This window comes from Micropterus dolomieu, linkage group LG22, assembly GCF_021292245.1.
Source record: "Micropterus dolomieu isolate WLL.071019.BEF.003 ecotype Adirondacks linkage group LG22, ASM2129224v1, whole genome shotgun sequence".
Taxonomy (NCBI): domain Eukaryota; kingdom Metazoa; phylum Chordata; class Actinopteri; order Centrarchiformes; family Centrarchidae; genus Micropterus; species Micropterus dolomieu.
In genome coordinates, this window is record NC_060171.1 from 1,423,283 (window position 1) to 1,447,235 (window position 23,953).

Here is a 23,953-nt window from a genome sequence, read left to right on the forward strand (position 1 = left end):
AATACAGCTACCAGTAGGAAGATAAAGGGCAGCACGACGCTGCGTCACTGAACAGTTATTAATATAATGTGATGGACAGATTAGACTCAGGTGGTGCACATTTGTATTGGCAGTAAAATATTCAGTGAATTTGCGTTTTATGTGCCTTTTCCTTCATTTTACGGGCATTTTGTATTAATAGACAGATATCGCTTTAGGATTGTCGAGCGATATACAGAATTGCTGTATCGTGATATCATCGTTATCGTGAGCCGGAGCCGTGTATCGTATCGGGAGGTACCCTGCGATTCCCACCCCTAGTCATTGATTGATTTATTGTCGATTTACATCCATTAGTTGTTGCACCCCTTCCATCGACGATGCAGCGTTTGATTATACGGTGAAGGCACATCTGGAATGTGAACAGGACCGATGGGTATAACTATTATTTGCTACGTCATCGATTAAGAGAAAATGTATTAAACGTCACAGCCAACGTGAAGTAACATAGCTTTGTGTTTCAAAACCGATCAGGACCACGTCGTCTACCTTATTCGTTCATGTTGGTTTTTGAATTGGTCTTAAATTCCATCCCGTCCTTTTCAAAAAGCTTTTCATAGTGAAAATGTAGCAGAGTGATTTCTTCTTTGACTGTCAGACCACGGCGTCGGTGTAGAAGTTACGGTCCTGGGCCCCCGTCCAAAGAGAGAAATGGCTTTGTTCGGTGTGGGTCTCTCCCTCCCTCCAGCCCAGATGTTATTCCAGCGTCTCGACATCCCGTGGAAAAGAAACTGCTAACCTGTTGTTCATTTCTAACATTCCTCTGAGTTTGTGTGAGAGCAGCGAGAGGAGGAGGAACGTGAAGGAAAAAAGTCCTTGAGGGGTTTTCAAGGGTCACTGAGGGTGGGATTGTGAATGTGTTATGGAGGGAGGTCCTTGAGGAAAGTTCTGATGGGTTTTTAACGTGTGCTTTAGGGAATTTTAAAGGCCTTGAGGGGTTTTTAAGGGGATATTGAGAGGTCTCCAGGTGTCCTCTTCATCTTCCCTCTGAAGGCCTCCTCAACACGGCCTTCAACACATTCCTGACGTGTTTCTCTGAACATGTGTCCACGATGAGTCCTGATAGGAGAAGAATGTGTTGATTGGGGGGGGGCGGCCATGTGTGGTCGCTAATCTTCAAGGTCTCTCTCTGCTGAGTCAGTTTACAGGAACACAAATAACTTGCTTACTCCAAATATCCAGATTAGAGCAATAGTTCAAGGCTATCGCACGGTTTCCAGAAACCCAGCGTCCCCTGTAGTCCCCTGATGTTTGATACTCGTGTGATGCCTAGAAGGTGGGATTTAGGTACAGGGTGATGGAACGAAAGGAAGATTGAGGTTTTTTATTCGTTTAGTTCAGCTGGTGCTCATTGGACTACAGCTGATTCCAGGTTTTTCTGTGACTCTAATTGAGATGACTACAGCAACACAGCGTCTCTGCGGTACTGCTCTTAACATCGCTGTAAAATTCATGCAAAACACCTCTTCAAGGCAGATCCAAAGTAAGTTGAATGTAGTTCTTGAACCATTTGGAGTATCTGCCTGGTTTTGGGCTTCTCTGAAAGATAACACTCTGCAGTGTCTAACCCAAAAGAATCACTTTAAGTGCTACTGGAATTGATTAATATAAGTTTAAACGCATTGAAAATTCTGCTTGAAAATGCTTGTTAACAAATGCATGCAGACAACTACAGCTGGGACTTATTAGCTGGGAAACACTGTAGGGCCGCAGCATAAAGCCTTACCTAGTCCAAGTTTAAATTTCAAACCAATACCATGAAAAATGGTAAATTATTTTACACAGGTTTTTCTAAGTGGATGTATTTTTTCTAAAACAGGCGGCAGGCGGCTGCGTCGCTCCGTGTCAGCCGGTAGCTTGATGCAGATGTGTTTTGTTTGCTGGTAGATCATGAACTTCCTACTTAAAGCTGGATATCGTTATTTTCAGAATATTATTGGCTACACGAAGTTCTCGTCATCGGCACAGTTGGTTGCAATTGGCTCGGCCTGCCCAGGAAATAACGGGGGCCGGCCCTTCCTTACAGCGCGGGCTCTCGTTGGCTGTTCATCTTTCTTTTTCTTACGTTGAGAGGTGATCCAAATAAAATTTGACTGCTTTTGCGGCGTCTCTACGCGGGAGTCACGGTGTGAGCCGCTATGTTGGTCTGCTGTTTTGCCCTCCAGGTCCCCGCGCATGTCAAGTGACTGAAAACTGTGAATTGAAGGCTGTGAACGGGACGTGTGAGCTCCGATTGGGTCGGATTTGGTGTCACTCGAAAGGTCAGAGTTCAGCGGCTAATTTGAATACAAGATATCATCGGAGTTATTACGGTTCTAATGACATACGAGCCGAGACCATTTTTGTTGGAATATAATCGCGTCGCGTCAGTTTTGCTTGTCCTGGCTGGTCTGACAGAGGCGCTGATTGGACTCGCTGTGGTGACTGTATCTTGAAATGGTTTGCATCGGTCGAATCACGAGGATTTTAGCTTTCAAACGGTGCATCGTATGGGTATGAAGTTAACAGAGCAGCTGTGCGCACAGACCTGACGGCAGGCTGTGGGAATGTTAAGAGGTTAAAAGTTACATCATCACAGGTGGGTTGAGGGGTAACTTGCAAGACCTTCCTCTAAATTCAGAACTTGTTGTTGATAGTGATAAAAATGTGTATGTTGATGAAATAATTTATAAGTAGGGGTTAGGGTTGCACAGATGCACTCTACAGTTTTTCTTGCGTACCAGCTGACCTCCCTCTCTGAACAGACATCACTTGCACAAACTGGAGACTCTCTGCTGCCTTTTGTAATTTTACAGACTCTTTATAGCATTTAGTATTTTTGTTTTGTTTGTGTGTTGGACTGCACGGCGATGCTTTATCTTGACCGGGCGCAATTGCATATGAGAATCTGTTCTCAATCGTCCTACCCGGTTAAATCAAGGTGTAATTAAATTTATTTTTAATAAATCTCAGTAATGAGAGAGAAAACTCTACGGTGATTGCGGCTTGTGGAATGTGGGACTTGTAGCTTTTGAAGGAGACACAATACACCAGCAGCACCCACGCCACCCTTTATGTAAACAAAGAGTACTGAACAATATTTGCAACAATAACTTCAGTGAAACAGAACAAGGGGAGCGTGTTGCTCTCAGGAGGCGGCGGCTAGAAGGAGCACTTATTGGCACAATGGCGTCCGGGACCAATCTGTCCACTGCAGAGGCTCTCCTCACAACCTGAAGGAGGAACTAGTATAAATCACTCTACTTGTATAATATTAGAACATTAAATTATGGCAGGTTGTTTTCTTTGTGCTCGTAAATCATTTTTCTGGTTTGCACTTTTACGGGCGTATGCGAGTGAATACTCCGTAGAGCCATGAAACCATAAGTATTTCACAACAGCGTCTCATTGTTTGTCCTGGTGACTCAACAGGACTAAGTGTCAGAAATGCTTCAACAATTTCCTAAAACCTAAATAAAAACAGGACTCTTATCTCTTGAGGTCTGGCGGCCTCGTACAACCTCGCCCACTCTTCACGTCTCCCCTGAGTGACACATTGAACAAGCGTCAGCTCTCCGCCCGCATGTGAGACAGAGAGGCTTTCTGAAGTGCTGATCACTATCTCTAATCTCTCTCTCTCTCTCTGGCTCACAGCGAGCAAGTGACCTTGAAAGGAATGTGGCTTGTTCTTGTAATGAATACCTCTCTGGCTGAATGGAGAGGAGGAGCGGGGGTGTTTCCCGGCCCGGGCAGCGTCACATCGCTGCTGCGACTGTTTGTTGGGTTGAAACTCTGCAGCCAGTAGCAGGGCTATAAAACAGACCCCCCCACCCCCCACCCCGAGTGAGGAGGTTAGAGGGGTGAGCGAGAGGCAGTTGATTGGTGGGTTTTCAGCTCTTCGGGGGGTTTTCCCAGCATTCCAGGCGGCCATGTTTGTTATTCTCAAAGAGGAGGAAGGATAGGGGCTGGAAGGCTGATTTTCTCTCGCAACACCCTCTTAACCAGTCGGTTAAACCAGTAAGCGTCACTCCCAGCACCCGGCAGAGCTCATCATGCTCGCCAGAAGCTCTGCAGGGAGGAAGAAGGTGTCTCAGCCTGTAAAAACAAGGTAAAACACGCACTTACCTGAAAAAGGAAAGGAGCCGTATCACCTTTTTATTTCACCGACAGCAACTTCTTTCAGAAAGCGACAAGTGCGGATCCTTGTTCTTGGATTTTTACTAGAGAGGCACAGATTGCATTTTTCCTGGCCGATTCCGATGTTCTTTCTTTCTAAAATCGGCATACTCAAACATTTTTTTGACTTTTCTTTATTGGAAAATTCTCTTTATTAGGATCCCCATTAACTTTGTTTTTTCTGACCGGGATCCATTCATTATTTATTTAATAATCTGCATTATAAAACACTGATTAATAAATAACTTCAAACTGCAGCAGGTTACAGGACCTTCGCTCACTCAAACACACCTCCAAATAAAAAGTGCTCCAGGTCTCAGGCCGCTGCGGAAAATAAACTGCTCAGTCTTTCCTACAGAAGGACTGTGTAACGGTGGTGGCCTGATTCCGGTCTCAAGCCGATCGATCGGTGCATCACATACCGGTGCCACTAAACACGCTGCTGTGTTTTGGCATAAAATCATACTCCCGAGGACAGAGGATGCACAAAAAGCTACAGGCTTCACATGTGCAATCAATATATGTTGGTGTTTATTAGGGACGGGCAATTAATCAAAAATGCAATATATCCTAATGTGTCATGAAACCAGTTAAATTAAATATTGCCTTGCTGCAGTCAGCTGGCCTAGACATCAATTAAACACTGCAAAATATTACACCATAATTCAATTTAATATGTTTATATTAGTGCTGGGCAACAACTAAAATATTTAATCGCAATTGATCTCATTGTCATGTGCAAAATTGATTAATGAATACTTAAGTAGTGCATTGCGCACTTTTAGTGTAAATGTACTGCTATATATATACACAAGTGTAATAACACTTTAAACAAATAAGGTGCTTTTTCCCAGCAGTATTCTCTTCACACAGCAGCTTTAAATATTTGTTGTAAATCTCAACTTAAACATTAATGTAATCAAATATTAAACCAAAGCTGTTTGCCGCTGCCAGGTCTGAGCCACAGGTGAACAAATGTGTTTTCAGCTATCAGCAGAAACAGTCTGTGTTCAGCAGCAAGTGTCCCTGTTGGAGTGAGCTGAAATGCTCGCCTCACGCCTTTCTTGAACTTTTTGAAAGTGATGCGCAGCACAAATCATTGGAAGAGAGACTGATCCTCGCTGTTTGTAGCACTGTGGTCTCACAGCAAGAAGGTGGCGAGTTCAAACCCCGGTTTTCCCGGCCTTAGGTTCTCCAGTCAGTGCCAATGACCAGACACTGATATAGATCTGGAGCTGGTCCCCGGTGGGCCGAATCGCTCTGCGGCCACTTGAAAAGTGACCTGAAAAACAAGAGCAAGATGACAGAAGACAACAGGGAAAATTCAAGGAGCGTGTGGTTTTGGCTAACGTTTGGCTATTTAGCTAAATCGATGCTTTTTATTGAAACACGTTGAACTTCTCATAAAGCCGACGCTCTCGTCAGCGTCACTGTTTGTGAACAGATCAGTCACAGCCTGGATGGAGCGGGATTTAAAAAAAGCTTGATGTGCTGCAACAAACTTTATAAATGTTGAACTCAGTCTTCTGCATAAACTGTTCTGATTATGGACGAGTTAGCAGCCTGATCAAAATCAAGGCTGGAGACTCTCATGTAGTCTGCAGCACAAAGTTAATGACTAAAAAACAACCCCAAACTGAAGCAGCTGTAATGTGAATAAATATTATACTAGTGGTAAGTTATATTCTATTATGAGTATAGTAACACAATGAATATATTAATATCAAACTTAGTTATTAAATTAACAATATACACTTAATTTAATGTTATACTATTATGCTAATCCAGTCATTTAGACCAGTTCCTCCTCCAGGTTGTGCCTGTGCTGCACCACCTACACGACTTATTTATTCATCACTCAGTTTATTCTCTTCATCTTTGTTCCCTCCTGCCCTGTTTGAATTTTGTTGTGTTGATCAGGTGGTCGATGAAAGTTATCACACACATCACTGCAGGCGAGCTCACATTATCTTGTTTAAACCAACTAAAACATAAAATGACACTGTTTTTCACATGATTTGCTGTAATGTTGCGTACAGAAACGTCATAGTTTATGTAAGACAGCTGCTTTTCAGTAGGCCCGTACAGGTTGTTACAGGCAACTGAGAAAGTTGGTGAATGCCTCAATTTGTAGGTGGCGTGATGACATATAGGCAATAAATATTTTATAAATGTATTTCAATTCCTTATAAAAACTCAAATATGTCCCTTTTTAAAGGTGTGTGGCTGATTTAAATTTGGTTATAGCTCAAAGTGGTGCGGCAGTCTTAAAATATGCTGACAAAGTCTTGAAAGGTCTTAAAAATGTATAGAAATATACTTCAGGATTCCAGGATACAGCCTGTAAATGCATTTCGCAACATGTATGTGACAGTGAAGTATCTTCTTCGTGCAGTTATCCACCTCGCTGGCGTTCGATCGCTCGTCTTGCTTTTGTTTATCTCCTTCCCCCACACATCCAGCGTTGTCTGCCGAAGCCTCCGCTGCGTGTTTGGGTGGCAGATTTGCAGGCTGATCATTGAGGGATCATTGGCTAATGTCGATTTCTGACAGTGTGATTGGTTTACATGCGTTGCATGGCGTGATTTGCTTCCTGGTTCAGCTTTCCGCGGGTGGCTCTGACTGTGTGACTGCTCAGACATGCTGTTACTCAGGTATCAGTTAGATGTGGTGTGATTAGATTAGATATTGGCGCTCTCACTCTTCAGAAGTTGCTACAGACACCAAACTTTTCCATATTCTGAAGGTTTCTACAGAAGGGTTTGTTAATATCTCCTTCACAGCCTGAATTATACAACATTTTATTCCCAAAAACATGGCGAAAATTCATTTTGTTTTGCCTGTTGGCAGTGTTTTCTGATTTCTGAATTAATAAAATGAGACATTTAAAATCCCCTCTGTAAAACTGTCCGAGTCTAATGTGTCAACAAAATAAAACAATAATTTTGAACCTGACTTAATCCAGCGTTCGTATTTCAGTTCTTGAAATAGATGCAAATTATATACTCTTTATATACTGCCTCATTTGCACGTGTAAACATACGATCTCAGAAAACCTGTAATACCAAAAAATATTGTCTTAATGTGAGTAATCAACTAGGAAAGATAGCTGTTAAAGTCTTTGCCCTGTTCACCTGCAGTGTCTCACCTTAAATCTGAATATTTTCAGGTTTCTTGACTGTAAACTGAATCTTCTTTTGTGTTGTGGACAAAACAAGATGTTTGGGGACGTCTTGGACTTTGTGTAAAGACACTTTTTATATTCCTTAGTGGTCCTAAGCTCGACAGAAACCATCAGGTGTTCATCTTGGATTTGATGCTTTTCTTTCTCTTTTAAATCAAAGAAAATTTGACCCTGTTTTGCTTTTGAGCTGAGTTTCCTGGGAATAAACATTTTCACTACTTTCTGATATTTTATAGACTAAACTTTAAGTGGACGGTTTGGTTCACCTGAAGTGACCCTTTGCTAAGCCACGCCCCGAATATACAGCTGGCCGATCACAGCGCAGTGTAGGACTCGCTCTAATGCCGTTTTTCCAGTACAAGTACCAGCTCAACTCGCCTCGACCCGGTTTGGCCCTGCTCCGTTTTCAATGCTCCCTCAATGTAGCTGGTCGTTATAGCAACGCCACACACAACCGTGGCGACGTAATGTTCAATGCGACACACACACCAGCGACCCACACGGCTTTCTCTTTTTTAAGTTAAAACGTTTGAACCTTCCTCAGAATGTAAAGACAGATAAGCGGTATGAAAACCTTCCTGCTGTGTTTTCCTCTGCCGTTGTTGCTGCAGCGGTCTGTGTGACGGCGGGAGCAGAGGGCTCTGTGAGCGGGCGGCCGGCCGGCCTCGCCAGCTCCTCCCGCGGGTCACAGCAGGCTTCCCCCGCAGCCACAACTCCGAAAATATTCAAACACATTTTTGTTCCGCTTCTCGTTAAACTGTCAATATTGGAAATCCACACAGCTGATTTCACCTCAAAACTTCTCAGAAGTGGATTTAGTGATGAAATAACACACGAAAACTGTAAAATATAAAACTTTCTGTTGCCTCTGTCTGGTGCAGCAATGATGATGCAGTGAATAGTGAATATTCTCTCTGACCAATCAGCAGTCTGCTGTCACATTTTAGTTTCCCTCAGCTCGCTTGGAACCTCGACGGAGGTGACACGAAAAAAAGTACCTGGAAGCAGGAACAGGTGCAACTTTTCTACAATGGAAAACCAACCAAAGGCGAGTCGAGCCAAAGGGCCTCCGCTCAGACTAGCTTGGTTTGAGGGCCTGAGCCCGCCAGCCGCTTGGCGAGCGTTATGACGCGTATTTACTTGTGACATCACAAGAAAGGGAAGTAAAGGCTGGACTACAAACGAGCTGTTTTCAGTTCAGAGCAGAGTTTTCTGTGGGAGATGGGAACTCATTTTGGGCTTTTTCACTTTACAAACCTGTCACATGCACAAAAAAAGATATAAACTCAATAAAGGAGAGGGGACAAGCCAAAAAGCAGAATATGACCTCTTTAACAATCACGTTCCTCTGACGCTCAGGCCGACACAGACGTGAGTGCTGCTGGCTGAATAATAATGATGCCCGTCTGCCGCTTTGGATGACGCGTGTCAGAGTGCGAACATACATCAGTCAGCTGGTCAGTTTGGCTAACCTTTGCAGGTCTTTAGGCTGCAGTGGAAACACACAACAATGGGCTGAAGGAACATTTATGCATTTGGCAGACGCTTTTATCCAAAGCGACTTACATCTGAGGAACCTTTTAGTTCTTTGTTCGTGGCTGTTGTTGGCCACCGCCTGCTGACCGTGCTGAGTGGGTGAGGTTAAGCGTTACCAACTGAGCGCCCTGCATCATTATAAATAAAATATCTGTTGGTCAGAAATAAACAAAGATTTTGTAAATAAAAAAGGCTGGTTGGCTGGTAAATATGTGGTTAACAGCCATGTTTCCTTCCTGTGTGTTGCTGCAAACACAGACTCCTTTAAACTCCCAGGACGCCACAGTCACTGCCTCAGGTGTTTCTATTGGCTGTCAGCCGCTGCTCAGGTGTTGGCCAGGTAACCGCTCCTCCCGGGATCTCTTTGTCTCCCCTGCCCCGCCCTCTCGGTCATTCAGGAGGAAATGTTTGGATGTTGATACATCTGTCCAGGTGTCTCGCTTCCTGCTGGTCTGCTTGGTCAGACAGGTAAGAGATGTAGGACTGTAGATGAAGTGAGGAGATGAGTCTTAACTGGAGTTTCATTCTAACTTCCTGGTTGGCGTTGTTAAGGTATTTCCCCACAGAATCAGGTGACGGGAGGTAGGGGTAGCTAAGCTTCTGTGGAGGGAAGGTCATCCCATGCTGCGTTCAGGGCTAATGGTTTCTGTCATTACAGTTTTTTCATGATTAGTCTAGAAAACCTTACAGAAAAAGGCTTAACGGCTTCTTTAACTTGCCTGTGGTAAGACGAGGGTTTTATGGCTGTCTTATTTATCTTTTTCCCATGATTTTATGTATTGTATTGCACTTTATTGTGAAGCACTTTGAGATTTATATCTATGAAAGGTGCTATATAAATAAACTTTACTCATTTTGTTTAAACTGTTCAGCAAAAACCTACACGTTTGGCATTAAATAAACCACTTGAAAATGATAAATCACTTATGATAGGTTGTAACTAATGGAACCTTGTATTAAATAATTTACCAATACTTTATGGATCTTTGGCCCAAGAGGTGGTAAAATCTTATTTAGAGGTTGTACCAGAGCAGGTTTACATGGTTATATTTTTGTCCTACTGCACATTGCTGCAGCTCCTCTTTCCAGCCTGTGTTGAAGGCTTCGTTTTAGCTATGGAGTGATACATCTTGTCTCTAAATGATCTTTGTTGGGAGTTGCACATGCTCAGTTCCTACTTAAAGACTACTAGCCAATCAGAAGCAGAGAAGGGCGGGTCGGCGAGAAGCCGGTAAACGGCTCGGGTTCAGCCGTGTTGCCGACCGGCTCGGCAACACGGACTGGAGCGAGAGTTTCAGAGCGGTGAGTTATTAATCTGTATCCATAAAGTTTTAACTGAGCTCTGTCTCTACATCACAGGAACAACTTTCTGTCCACTGACTGCCTGGAGGGTAGCTAGTGTTTGGAAGGGAGAGGAGAGCTGTGTGCTGCAGCTCGCTGTTTCTGAGGGCGTGTCGGAGTAGCCGCTTGGCGAGCGTTATATGAGGCGCATTTAGCTTTCATCCCTGTGACGTCACAGGGATGAAAGTTTTATAAGAGAACTTTATAAAATAAAAGCAAATTAAAAGCAAGTACTGTAACCACACCTGTACACTAACAATGTCTATTTAGAACAATAAAGCAACAGGCACCTTTCATACTGCTGTAGTTTATTAAAAGTGCTTATAGGATTTAGGCAATAACTCAGTGGAGAATGTTCTGTAGGCGACATCATGAGCCAGATGTTCCTCGATGTACTTTAAACCTTTACTCATTACTAATAACTTTTTTAATGCTGGGTCTCTGACATTGACAGCGTTGTGTTGGACAGATTTGTGCTGCGCTGTTCATGAGAGAGAGAGAGAGAGAGAGAGAGAGAGAGGGACGAGCGAGACGATGTGCTGCGCAAATGCGCTACGGTGCTGATCTGCAATCAGAGGGCCGCCACAAATAAATGAACGTATAGGAAACGCTGCCTTTCCCCTGTTGTTGCTGCTGCAGTGGTCTGAGTAACTGGGACCAGGGCGCTCTGTGGGCGGGACTGGCCGGCCGGCCGCCACCGCTGACCTCGCGGGAGCTTGTGGAGCTTCTTAACCCCGGCAAATGTTTGAGCACATTTTTGATTCGCAATTAACTTTGGTAAAACTGCCAATATTCAAATTCTACACCGTTAATTTCTCCATTAGTTGTCAACTATTAAATTAATCACCAACTATTTTGATAATTAATTGGTTTGAGTAATTTTTTAATAATTTATGAATATAAAATCTATTCGCTGCAAAACCAAACTGTTAGAAAACAGCACACGTTTTTCAGTAAATTAAAACTACAGAGCAGCTGTGAAAGATTCTTATAAAAACATTTCTTTATAAAGGGCACGTAAAAATGCGAATATACAGAATTTGTTGCTGACAATACAAATTGCTGTGCACCACCTAACATCACATTATATTATTAACTGTTCAGTGTCAAACCCTTTCTCCACATAGTGGTAGCTGTATTTTTAGGCCAATGGGAATTTTGAGGTTGAATTTTGACCCTTTGTGTTTGCTGTAGCTTTTTTTTTTTTTTTTTTTTTAGTATGGATATGATGGGCTGGAATATCAATAAAGACAAAAGTTTAACGATATATTGCTGTATTCATTTTTGGCACACCCCTAGTGAACAAGTGAGCAAACAGCTGAAGGTGAGTCCAGTGTTCTCTCTCTGTTCGCTCTGTGTTTGGTCTCCACCGGCTCCTGACGGAAGAATCTGACTCTTTAGTAAGGCTGCACAATTATGGCCAACATGATAATCAGGATTATTTTGATCTATCACGATTATTCACTGATTTTTAGGGACAACATATTTTTATTGCACTTTCAAATTTAAATAAACAGGCAGCTGCTTTCACGTCCACGATGTGCTGCATTTCTGCAAATGTGCAAATCTTTGCATCAAAGTAAGACTGGTCCTTTAAAGTGCATCGTCTCTTAGAAGCAAAATATAAAAAACATTTTAACCAGAAAGTCCACTGCTTTCGTCCCGTCCTCTGCACGGCGTTAACTTCCACTGGACGCGTCTTTGCAGGAGCTGAGCACGTTGTTGGCTTGTTGGTATTTTGTCCTTTTTGTGCTTCTACTCTGCTTACCACCAACGGCTCTCTGCGACCCGCTTTTCTTCGGTTGTCTGCACGGCTGCATCTCCCACAGGTAGCATTTCAGAATCAGGACGTTTTGTTTGATTTGCTGACATGTTTAGATTTTGTTGGTTTGGTTTCAGTGTTTGCTTTTTGTGCTTCTTCTATGATTAAGTAGGCTCTGTAGATAAATGGTTCTTTTTCTGTCTGTTTTAACTGTTTATTGTTGATTTATGATCGGGAGTCTGCACAGGGTGTTTTATTTTGAAAATTGATTCTCTAAGCCCTTCTGTGTCTGACTTCCTGCCCAGTTCGACCTGCTCTGTGCAGCTTGATGCGGATGCAGGAGGGCGCGTGCAGCCAAATCGGCCCCGTGGCTGCAAGTTTAGGAAGCGCTTGATTTGATGTGCAGCAGTCTTCCATGAGCGGAGCATTTTAAACGGCGAAATCGCTGCAATCATGTTCATTTAATTGTGGGAAGCTAAAATCGTAATCGCGATCAATATTCGAAGAATTGTGCAGCCCTAATATCTAGCTCCACTATGTCCAGCAGCTGTTCTCTGACTGTCTGCTGGACGGCGGCTTTATTGGAGCTCGTTTGATGAAAACAGCTGCTGCTGGAGATGATGATGAGGGCGAACCGAAGAGCCGCTACGGGTGAAAGATGCTCTGTAGAGCTGAAGGGATTCATCGCCACGAGTGACACCTTCCTCATTGCACGCTTATTATTGATAAAAGTATTGATTATAGCAGCTTTAACATTCTTCCTGAATGTCCTCATATGAGGTGATATATCAGGGGGGAAACTCTTCTGATGTTTGACCTTTTTAGTCTTGTGACTCAGGCGCCGCTCGCCCAGCTTTATTAGTCGATTCAACATCACGTAATGAAGTGTCTGTCTGTGTGGCGGGTGACCTGTGGGGTAAATGCTCTCTGAGCTTCGGGGGAGAGTCCACCGCACTTTATCTGTTTATTGATATAGTAGTGATGTAGGTGAGAGCAGAGCACCTGTGCTGGAGCCGCTTTGCATTGTGGTCTATCTGTGGGTGGACATGTTGACCTCTGACCCAGTTTATGTAACCGTGTCTCCTCTCATGTCTCCCCCCCCACCCCTCCTTCCAGATGGAGTCCCCCGTTTCCACCCCTGCTCCTCCTCCTCTCCACCTCCTCGCTCCTATCGCCAGCAGCGACATCTCGTCTCCCTGCGAGCAGATCATGGTCCGCACGCGCTCAGTAGCGGTGAACACAGCGGACGCCGCGCTGGCAACCGAGCCGGAGTGCCTGGGACCCTGTGAGCCGGGCACCAGCGTCAACCTGGAGGGCATCGTGTGGCAGGAGACCGAGGACGGTGAGGTTAAAACACGCACAGGTGTTGACGAGACGGCGTGGAGGTGACGGGAAGCTGTTCACACATCAGCTGCTGCCGGACACTTTGATCTGCCGCTGTTAGTGGAACGTTCTGCTAAAATGCTCAGTTCCTCTCTGTGATTAGTCACTAAGCTGTTTCTGAATCACTGATGTGAGTCGCCCTCAGAAACCTGGTGGGTGCGATGTCGGTATGAAACTACTCGACGTCTGAGACTCTGCAGGGGAAAGACGTCTCATCCGAACATGTCTGACATGTTTCCTGCTGCAGAAACACGTGCTCCGGGTTTCAGTCACTGAATGTGTTTGTTCAGTAAATGCACGTGTTTAACTGCGTGTTTGTTTCCAGGCATGCTGGTCGTCAACGTCACCTGGAGGAACAAGACGTACGTTGGAACCCTGCTGGACTGCACAAGACACGACTGGGCCCCTCCAAGGTAAACACAACACATAGACTGTATGAAGGAGTGGTTATACTGCCACCCGCACGTCACCCGTTGGTTTGTGGCCTCCAGTTTGGCATTTTGGCCGTCTACTAAATGAACGTCACGCTGTGTTGAAGAAGACTTGAAACTAGCGACTGAGGCCATAAACTCATCAGGAAAGTGTTTACTGAGGGAATAAGTGGGAGGTCCGATACTTTTAGTGCAGGTGACTCAGCCTTCCTGCTTCTCGTCGCTAACGCCGTCACTTTGTGTGTTTTCAGGTTCTGTGAGTCTCCCACCAGTGACGTGGAGATGCGGAGCGGTCGGGGTCGGGGAAAGAGGATGCGTCCCAGCAGCAACACGCCGTTGAATGACAACAGCAACTCCTCGGACAACAAAGGCAGCGGCAGCAGCAAGACGCGTGGCGCCGCTGCAAACAGCAAAGGCCGGAGAGGCAGCCAGACGGGCGGCGGCGCAGAGGACGCCAAGGCCAGCCCGTGCTCCGCCAAGAGGAAGCCCAAACCCGCCTCAGATATGGAGCCCACCTCCAGCTCGGAGGACACCAAGGCTTCAAAGAGAATGAGGACCAACTCCACGGGCGCCGCGCTCCCCCTCCCTGGAGGCAAATCTGACCCCCTGCCCCCTCCGCTGGTGGACCGGACCTGCCCCTCCCCTGTGCTCATCGACTGCCCTCACCCCAACTGCAACAAAAAGTACAAACACATCAACGGGCTGAAGTACCACCAGGCTCGAGCCCATAACGACCACGACGTCCGGTTGGACCAGGATGGAGACAGTGAATATGGGGATGACCCCGCCCTCCACCCTGACCCCGCCTCTTGCAATGGTGCCGCCATCTCTCCCGCCCGCTCCACGACACCCAAAGGACGGGGCTTTGACGCCCCTTCCCCCTCGCCGGGGAAGCCGACATCAAAGGGAAAGAAGAAGGCGGCTGAGGCTGAGCCTGAGGTGACGGACGGCGGCGAGGAGGCGGCGTGTTTGACTGACGAGGCCAGCAACGACGGGATGGACGACAGAAAGGCCAAGAAGGTGGCAGCCGGAGGCAAGCCTGATAAACTGACCCAGAAAGGCTTGAAGCCGGCACGCCCTGTGGCCCCCGCTGCCCCCAGCGCCCCGTCACCCTACGCCCTGCAGGCGTCCTCCCCAGCTCTGGGCTCGGTGGTACAGTCCGTCCCCAAGAGCCCCCAGCTGAAGAGCATCCAACCCAAACCGCCTCCTCTGGCTGACCCCGCATCCAGCCCCACCCTCGCCAAGGACAAGAAGAAGAAGGACAAGAAGAAGAGGGAGGGAGGGAAGGAGGGGGACAGTCCGAAGGGTAAGGCGGGGAGGCCGGAGGAGGGGAAGAGCCCGTACTCGGAGGCGAATGACGCTTTGCTCAACGGCTCCTCCGAAGCTCACCAGAGCCGGCTGGCCAGCATCAAGGCGGAGGCCGACAAGGTGTACAGCTTCTCGGACAACGCGCCCAGCCCGTCCATCGGCGTGGCCAGCAGGATCGAGGCCGGCCTCGCGCCCCCCCAACACCCCAGCCAAAACGGAGCCGACAGTGCCTCCGTCAAAACCAGCAGCCCCGCCTACTCCGATATCTCTGACGCTGGGGAGGACGGCGAGGGGAGGGCGGAGGGGGTGAAGGTCAAAACTGAGCCTGACCAGGGGCCTCGTGAAGGGGCCAAGAAGGCTCTGTTCCCCCCTCAGGCTCCCAGTAAGGAATCGCCATACTACCCCAACTACGACTCCTACTACTCTCCCAGCTACGCCAACCCCAGCCCAGGAGCGCCGCCCGCAGCGCCGCCTCACGTGGAAGGAGCTCAGGTGAAGGTGAAGAAGGAGGAGGAGCAGCCGGAGGTGGCGGAGGAGGGCAAAGTGAAGGTGGAGCCTCCGGAGGAGAGGAAGGCGGAGCCGGGGCCCCAGCAGCCGTCGGTCATCCAGCAGCGCTCCAACATGTACACCCAGCCTCTGTACTACAACCAGTACTACGTCCCGCCCTACTCCTACTCACCTGACCAGGCCTACCACGCCCACCTGCTGGCCTCTAACCCCGCCTACCGCCAGCAGTACGAGGAGCGCCAGCGGCAGGTGGACAAGAAGGCTGAGGGCAAAGAGCGGGAGGCTTGTGGGAAAGAGGAGTGGAAACAGAAAGCCTCGGTGCCCCCAACCCTGTCCCGAGCCCCCAGCCTCACCGACCTGGGCGCTAAGGGGGGACAGAACCTGACCAAGCCCAAAGAGCCCCCGCCGGCTTCAGAACAAGCCAAGTCGGTCATAATGGCGAAGGGAGAGGACCAAAAGGCCCCCGCCTCCCAGCCTGAGGGTCTGAAAATGAAGCTGAGTGAAGCGGGGCATCATGGGAAAGAGGAGGCCAAGCCAGGGGTGGAGCCTGGGAGGCCGGCAGGTGTAGAGCCTGCCATGTGGTACAGACAGGTAACTGCATTTTTACCCAGAACGCCCCTGCATCCGGCGGTGTCTTGCTTTAACCTTTCAGCAGCACCTTTTATACTATAGAGACAGTAGATCAGCTGGGACTCGCTGTGCAGGTGGACCGAGGGTCCTGTAGCTCAACAGTTATGGTCCAATCCCCTCAGGCCGCTTTAACAGTTAAACTTTATGCCACAGCGCGTCATAGCTTCAGTATCGTTCAGAAAGCCGCAGCTGTTCGTTCAGGTTCACATACATTTGAACTACGTTTCGAATACTCTGCTACTCGGGTAACTAAAGGTGAGACGCTTTAGCCTGTAGTTGTCATGGTGACTGGTAAACCTAACGAGGGATTTAAAAGGATTTGAAAACAAAACGGCTGCATTAAAAACCCCTGACAGTGACACAGAGAGCAAATGTAATGTTGAAATATTGATTCTGAATATTTTATAATATTATATTACAAAGGCGGGTGGATTTTCTGTTCGTCGGCCAAATGTTGGAAGTCTACCTGCCTCATTGGCGGTTAAATATATTTGGCATATAATTTTTATTTGACGGCGTTCTTGTTGTTTGTGTGTCGCGCAGCACTGAAAGAAGATCCACCTTTTATGTCGCATTTGCTTCTTCATACTGAACAAAAGTTTGCAGCTTTATCCCGTGTGAAAGGGCCTTCATCCCGCAACCATGTGCGCTTTCACATAGCCGTCCGGCTAAGCATCTTGTTAGTTTCTAAAACAATTGACTTAAAATGTTAAAATTTTTTGCTTCAGATTTCACTCTGGCCTCTTCTTTAAGTTTGTATTTGACTCAACACCTTATTTTCTCAGTTAAAAGGACGGAAACAAATGTTCATGTGACACAAAAGGCAATTTATTATTTTGGCCAGTAGAAAATATGTTTGGCCGGTGAGGCAAAAAGTTTATTTCCAGCCCTGGTGCAAAACCAATTAAGCAAAGCTCCTGCAGGACCTGAGGAATCTCAGACAGCAGTTTCATTTGGCAGGAAAAGACGTAAATGTGAATTAACCGATGCAGTTCTGTTTAACACAAAGTTATGTGTTACGACGCTTGAGAATGCGCTTGGAAGTTGCATGTTTACTTGTGACCCGCGGCTGAGCACGCCGAGGACTGTGGGTCTCACAAACGTGTCTTTAATGCGTGATTTGTGATGCGAGACACTGGCTCCATCTGCGGCCTGTGTAAAAACCAAATCGCTCCAGTGAAAGGAGATGAAGTTCACGGATGAGTCTCTCACGGAGGCGGCGGGCCTTACCTCAGCTGATCCAGTGGGCGCTGGCTGTTACTGTCTCACCGCTGTCAACCGTTGTTGCTAACGTTTCTTCTTCTCTGCAGGAGCCGGACTCGCGCTTGTGGCCGTACGTCTACCCCAACAAATACTCGGAAGCTCCTAAACCGCCGGAGGAGGACAGGTGGAAGGACGACCGGGAGAGAGAGCGTGACAGGAAAGGGAAGGAGGAGAGGCCGCGGCAGAAGGAGAGCCTCCAGAAAGAGGAGGTGAAAGAAGGGGCGGAGGGCAGGACTCAGCTGCCTCCAGAGGAGCACCGGGGGGGAGTGAAGGAGACGCGCCCCCCCCACATGCATTTCTCCTCCCCCCTGGCCCAGCACCAGGGCTACATGCCCTACATGCACGGACCTTACTACAGCCATGGCTACGAGCCCAGCCACCCCGGCTACAGAGGCATGCCCTCCGTCATGTTGCAGAACTACCCTGGTAAGAAGAAGATTCAAATCAACTTTATTTCATACATCTAAAGATCTGTGAGAGGCAGAGAGGATAAAAGGACGCTTTGTGTTTTTAAGGGGAGTTATTTCTCTCTCGATAAACAGTATGTGTCGTCCTTCGGTGTGTCCAGATACGGTAGGTGAGCCCAGGTTTTGGTTTCTATACGGGAACGACGGGACAGAATTTCACAACCTCACTCTGACGACGAGGTTTCGGACACAGTGAAGAAATACTTCCTTCCTTTGCTGTAAAAATGTTTATCTTAGTGTCAAAATTTTTAATGCAAAACTTTGTTGAGAATAACAAGATTAAAGTTAATTGTCATGTTTAATCTTTATGAAAAGTAAATTAAATGAATTGATCCATCCCAGAGATGGACTTGTTAACTCAATGAGTCATAAATTATCATAAACTTTGTCTTTAGCTGCTGCCATTTCTACTGTATTTATTTTATAGTGTTAGGATTTTATCTGTCCTCTTATTGCTTTTTCATTACTAAATAATTGCCTTTTAAAAATGTTAATTAAAAAAGAATAAATTCAGAACAGTAATCAAATTTAACATTTTAATATAACAAACTGTTTTCAGAGCAGCAACAAAAGTGAAGTTTACAGCAGCAAAGTAAAAATATAAAATCAGTATCTGCCTGGAAACCAATGGAACATGTAAAGTTGCATGTAAACATGTAATTAATTATATCAGCTATCTGTTTTTGACCAGATTATTGGTCAGCGCCTCGTACAGATACTGGTAGGTGTGTTTTTTACTTTGGAAGCCGGGGGGATCTGTGGAGACTTTATGCTAAGCTAGGCTAACCGCATCCTGACTCCAGCTCTGTCTTTATTTTAAAGAGACTAATTTAGCCTTCAAAACCTCTCTGAATGATCAGACCCAATTCTAAATGCATCCCAGCGAGCTTTTAGAAGAGGACGCTCAGACGGCAGTGATGTTACACGAACAAAATGTTTGTCATACAGACGCTTGGTCGGCTCTGGTTCACACGTGTCTCTGTCCTCAGGCTCGTACCTGCCGGCTGCGTACTCTTTCCCCTCGTACGGGGGGAAGATGGTGTCGGGGGAGGAGGGGGAGAAGCCCTCCAGGTCCAGTCCCACGGTGAAGCCGTCCGGCGAGGCCAAAGCTCTGGACCTGCTGCAGCAGCACGCCAGTCAGTACAAGAGCAAGTCCCCGTCCGTCCAAGACAACAAGTCCCAGCACGACCGGGAGAGGGAGCGAGACCGGGAGAGAGACAGGGAGCGAGAGGGCGACCGGCCGCGGTCCTCGCCGGCCCAGCGCATGCTGCCCTCCCATCATCACCTGGGATACCCGCTACTGTCGGGACAGTACGACCTGTCCTACGCCTCAGGTGAGACTCCTGCTGCAGCTGTATCTGTTCCTCCTGCTGGGGCCAGAGAACCAAACGCAGGTCCAGATGTTTAAAGAAGCTGCAGTTTGACTGTCTAAAACATCACAATGAAGTGTCAGTCCATCAGAATCGAAGAGCAGAAGCCTTTTTTTCAGAGCCATTCTGCTCCCATCTTCAACAGTCCTCATCGCGGAGACCAAAAAATATGTTTCTTTATTTTAAAAGGTTCCTCCAGCGATTTAAATTACTTCCATAAAGTCTGGTTGGATTTAAAAATAACAATCGAAGCAGCCGAAGACGAGATATTCTTACTTTTTAGTCCCTAGTGTGGGTCAAACTCCCTGCCTCCACACACTATACACACCTACCGGTGCATCTCAGCTAACGAGAATACCGTGGATTCATTCCACACAAAGGGAAATATTTCAAAATTTCAAAAAACTCCAGGATCTCAAACCTTTTCGACTGTTGTAATGGAGAAATGTCGACCTGGGAAGACCTTTAATCCCCCAGTCTGGTTCTGAAGCTCACTGGAACATTTCCACCATATTGTCAATTTGTTTTAGATGCACTTGATTTGCTCCATTTGGCCGTGCTGCTTGTTGTGTTGCGGTAAATGCCGGGAAACCCGGTCAAGTTGAGTGCCGGCGGCGTGTTCGGTGGCCTTTATTAAGCTGTTATCAGCTGATGATCAAACAGCAGCAGTTTCCACACGCCGACTCCCCCGTGACGAGTAAACTGAGCTTCATGTATACAGACTTTTTTCCCCCTTAATGCGAGACACTAAAAGTGAATAGGGTAAAAACATCACTAATGGATAGATATCGCCATTTAAAATGTAAAGTAAAACACAAAACGTTTTTATTACAGGTTTTCTAAAATTGTATGTTTAAATAAGCAAATGAAGCAGTGTCTAATTAAATATGCGCTAATTTGCATCTTTTTCTAGAACTGAAATCTGAAGACTGCATTAAGTCAAAATTATTAGGGACGCATCGAATGTTCGGCCACCGAAATTGATCGGCTGAAAATGAAAAAAATAAGCACTTTCTGTGTTCCGATTAAATTTTACTGAACAATCATGTTGACACGGCGGCAGTGTGGAAGCATTTTAAAGTGTTCTGCTGAACTGTCTCCCAGCACATCAGTGGCTGACTTCTTAGAAAAGAACCTCTTTGAGTGTTTCTGTCTCTCGTCTGTGAGAAGGAGATTAAACTAGCCGCACCTACATTTGGAGTGCACACGTATTCCAGCCTTTACGGTAAGTGAAGCGGCCCAGAGCGAGCTGACAGGCAGGTTAGAGACTTTATCCTGTCAGTTTGTCTCTTTAGTATGAAGAGAGGCTGTGAAGTCTTCATGTTACGCCGGACGAGAACCACATACAACATTATTTATCAAAGGAGGAAACACATGTGACAACGTCCGGTTTTCAAAATAAGGTGTCTACACAGGATGGAAATAAGATTAATTGGATTATATTCACAGAAAGTATAAAACATATTACATGTGTCCATTACAGTAAATGGACTCATGTCACCACATGGTGACATAAATGGAAAAACAATAAAAAAACAAAAAATGTCGACCTGTTTTTTCGAAATAAAATCTTCTGGAATTCAGGCTATGAATGATTTATTAACAAACCCTTTTGGATAAACCTTCACAATGTAGCCAGGAAAACAACTGGAAACTTTGGCCTCTGTAAGAGCTGCTGAGGTGGAGATTTTAGGCTCAGAGGATGAGGAAAAACGTCCTTAATCACGTGCATTAAAACAATACATGTTTTGTTTTACAAGTTTTCTGAAATGTTATGTGTAAATATGCAAATGAGGCAGTATCTCATGCTAACGTTTGGTGACTTTTGGTGAAATTTGCACACACAAACAGACAAACTGCAGTAAAATAAATACACCTAAATGTATATATTCAGGTATTTTCTTTCCACTAGTGGAAGTAAATTATCCCAAAACTGACGTGTGCCTGAAAATGTCTCACCTTAAAATCATTTCCAGACCATTTTAAAGGGTCTGAAATCTTGTTCTCTCCACAGGTACCGTGCTCCTCCGTGGTCTCACCTTTCACATTCAGCACTTTTACACATTAACCTGACACACCTGATCAGAGTGATGCATGCTGGATCTGTCTGACGATTGGCTCTCTCTCTCTCACAGGCCTCTCCTCCTCAGCCATCGTCGCCAGTCAGCAAGCGTCCGCCCCGTCCATGTACCCGCCCGCACGGAGGTGAGAACGGTAAGACGCACTCACCTTTTTATCTTGACATGATATATTCCTCCATGTGTAATAACTCAGGACCTTCTCATCGCACTAAAACAGCTCTGTGAAACGACACTTAAACATCTGGATTCATAAAAGCTCTAAAGCTCTTCCTGGACTTCTTCTGTCCAGTGGAGTGACTTTGTTCCACTGTGTTGGTCTGTAGCACCACCTGGTGGTCAGACACCAGCATTCTCCTCTGAAGGAGCACAAGAAATCTTTGAAAAGAAATGAGGTGCACTTTAGTCCGCACTAATGTTGAATCCTGAACCCTCGGAGGTCAAAGGTCAGTGCAACATTTGTTCTTATCGCTGCAGAGAAGCTTTTAGTGTTTAATTTGTATGTAAGGTGGCTCCGTTAATGTTTCACTGATGCATCAGCTTTCTGTTTTCCAACAACAAAATAATCCCAAGTAAAAGTTGCATGTCTTAAAGCCGGGACAGGTAACCAGCAACAGATCGTCCGTCTGCAGCCACTCCCCTAAAACACAAGTTCATGTGCAGTGAGTGCACGAGCAGAGTGCTCCAGGGAAACGCCGTCACACCCCTCGAGCTGCAAGTCCAGCCAATCAGACGGCTCAGTTCTTCCCCTCTGGAAGTTTTGTCAGCGTTGTTCCCGGCGCTCTGTGCTGATTCTGCCCCGGCGTCACAACGTCAGCATAAACAAATGACAAGTGCGACGCTTGTTAGAAAACCGTTTTCACCATGAAGACACAGTCCGAGCTGGAGGCGGGACCGAATCTCCAGGCAGGAACCAAACGACCTGTAAGAACCTGTACGGTCTGGGTTCTACCTTCTGCCCTGCGCAGTGGAAACAGAAGCAGGTCATGTGACATCGTGTTTACTTCCTGTAGAGGAAAAAGGCCGAATCCAGCAGTTTGTTCGTGTAAAGTAGGGGTGGGAATCGCATGGTACCTCACGATACGATACACGGCTTACAATAACGATGAAATCACCATGTATCGCTAGAAAATCCTAAAATGATCCATCACGACGTCTAACTCTGAATACAAAATGCCCGTGAAAGAGTTCACTATTTAATTGCTTTAAACTGTTAGAAACAGCACAATTCTGCAGCAAACGTTGTTCAGTCTGTAAATAAAACTGCAGAGCAGCTGTGAAAAATTATTATTAAAACTTTTTTCTTTTATAAAAAACACGTAATTCACCGATTTTACTGAATATGTGCATCAGATCATATTGTTTTTATTTGGTATTTGCACAGTATGTCACTCAGGATGTCCTGCTTGTGAACAAAATGTGTAGTTTATGTTGAGCTAACTGTCAGAGCGCCGTTCTGTTATTTTGGCTGGAAAAATGGATACCGATATTTTGCTGTATCGATTTATTGGCACAGCCCTGTTTTAAACATTTGATGACCAATCATGTCCTCTCACCTGTCTGCAGGTACACCTGATTGGCTGACCTCCACCCCCGCCCGGAGTCATGTGACTGGATCACATGAGGGAGCATTTTTGTTTCAACATCAGTTCAATGGTGTTTGTGTACGTTTTGATTTCTCTGCCTGGACATCCAGCCAGCTGCGCCGCCCCTCGCTGCACTGATGAAACTTCAGGAGGAATCGGGGGCCCCAATTCCGCCGGTTCCAGACGGTACCGTGGTGCTCGGGCGGGCGGGTGGACAGCAGAGGCTTTGGCTCACAGACTGAGGACGGAAGGGGACCTGGCGGGTGGAGACGCGTTGAGATGCTGCTGGTCGTTGCGGTTTTGGAGGCGGGCGGGTCGGACAGTTCTGGGTGGCGGCAGAGGGGCGTTCAGAGTCACGTCGGTGTTCTGCTGCGATTGAGGAAGGACGGGGCAGTCACTTCCTGTCTCGCCGAGCCTTCAGTTCTGTGTCGTTTGACGGCAGTTTTTTTTTTTTTTTTTCTCCTCACGTATTTCTGCGGCGTCCTCTGACCCCGGACTGTATCTGCAGCGACCTCCGACCCCTCTGAGACCCGGCGACTCAGCCCGGGACTCCACCGCACAACGTCACACTTTCGCCTGGAAGTATCTCAGCGTCACAGGACATAAAAAAATACTGTGGACGGAGGAGGATGGACCAATGAGAGGGCAGCATTCGGACTGATGCTGCGGCCTCAGACTCCTCCTCCTCGGTGTGTAGCTGTACTGTACTCTGTGTGTGTGCGTGCGTGTGTGTGTGCGTGTGTGTAAATACTGTACAGAGGAATTATTTTAAAGAGCCTGTTGGATGCTGTTAAATTTCCTACTCTTCTTTTTGTCTGGTAGCCTCTGCCTCTGTTTTTCTACTGTTGTTGATCTGATATTAAACCTGTAGCTGGTGGAACGGCGCCCGAGCTCAGTCGTCTTTTACCCCCCC

General features: G+C 46.4%; 1 protein-coding gene across 4 annotated transcripts in view; it reads left to right on the forward strand.

Annotated features, from left to right (window-relative positions):
• znf609a (zinc finger protein 609a) overlaps positions 1-23,924 on the forward strand; it is a 67,154-nt gene extending 43,230 nt beyond the window's left edge. For 3 of the 4 annotated variants that reach the window (XM_046037160.1, XM_046037162.1, XM_046037159.1), the window contains 7 exons: positions 13,134-13,359; positions 13,726-13,813; positions 14,083-16,237; positions 17,587-17,965; positions 18,996-19,340; positions 21,512-21,590; positions 23,021-23,924. In XM_046037160.1, coding sequence (XP_045893116.1) covers positions 13,134-13,359; positions 13,726-13,813; positions 14,083-16,237; positions 17,587-17,965; positions 18,996-19,340; positions 21,512-21,585 — 3,267 coding nt within the window. In that variant the 3' untranslated portion in view covers positions 21,586-21,590; positions 23,021-23,924. Of the gene's footprint in view, positions 1-3,856; positions 4,127-13,133; positions 13,360-13,725; positions 13,814-14,082; positions 16,238-17,586; positions 17,966-18,995; positions 19,341-21,511; positions 21,591-23,020 lie in introns of those variants that run through there. The other variant, XM_046037163.1, reaches the window with a different exon arrangement.
• Positions 23,925-23,953: the final 29 nt, after the last annotated feature.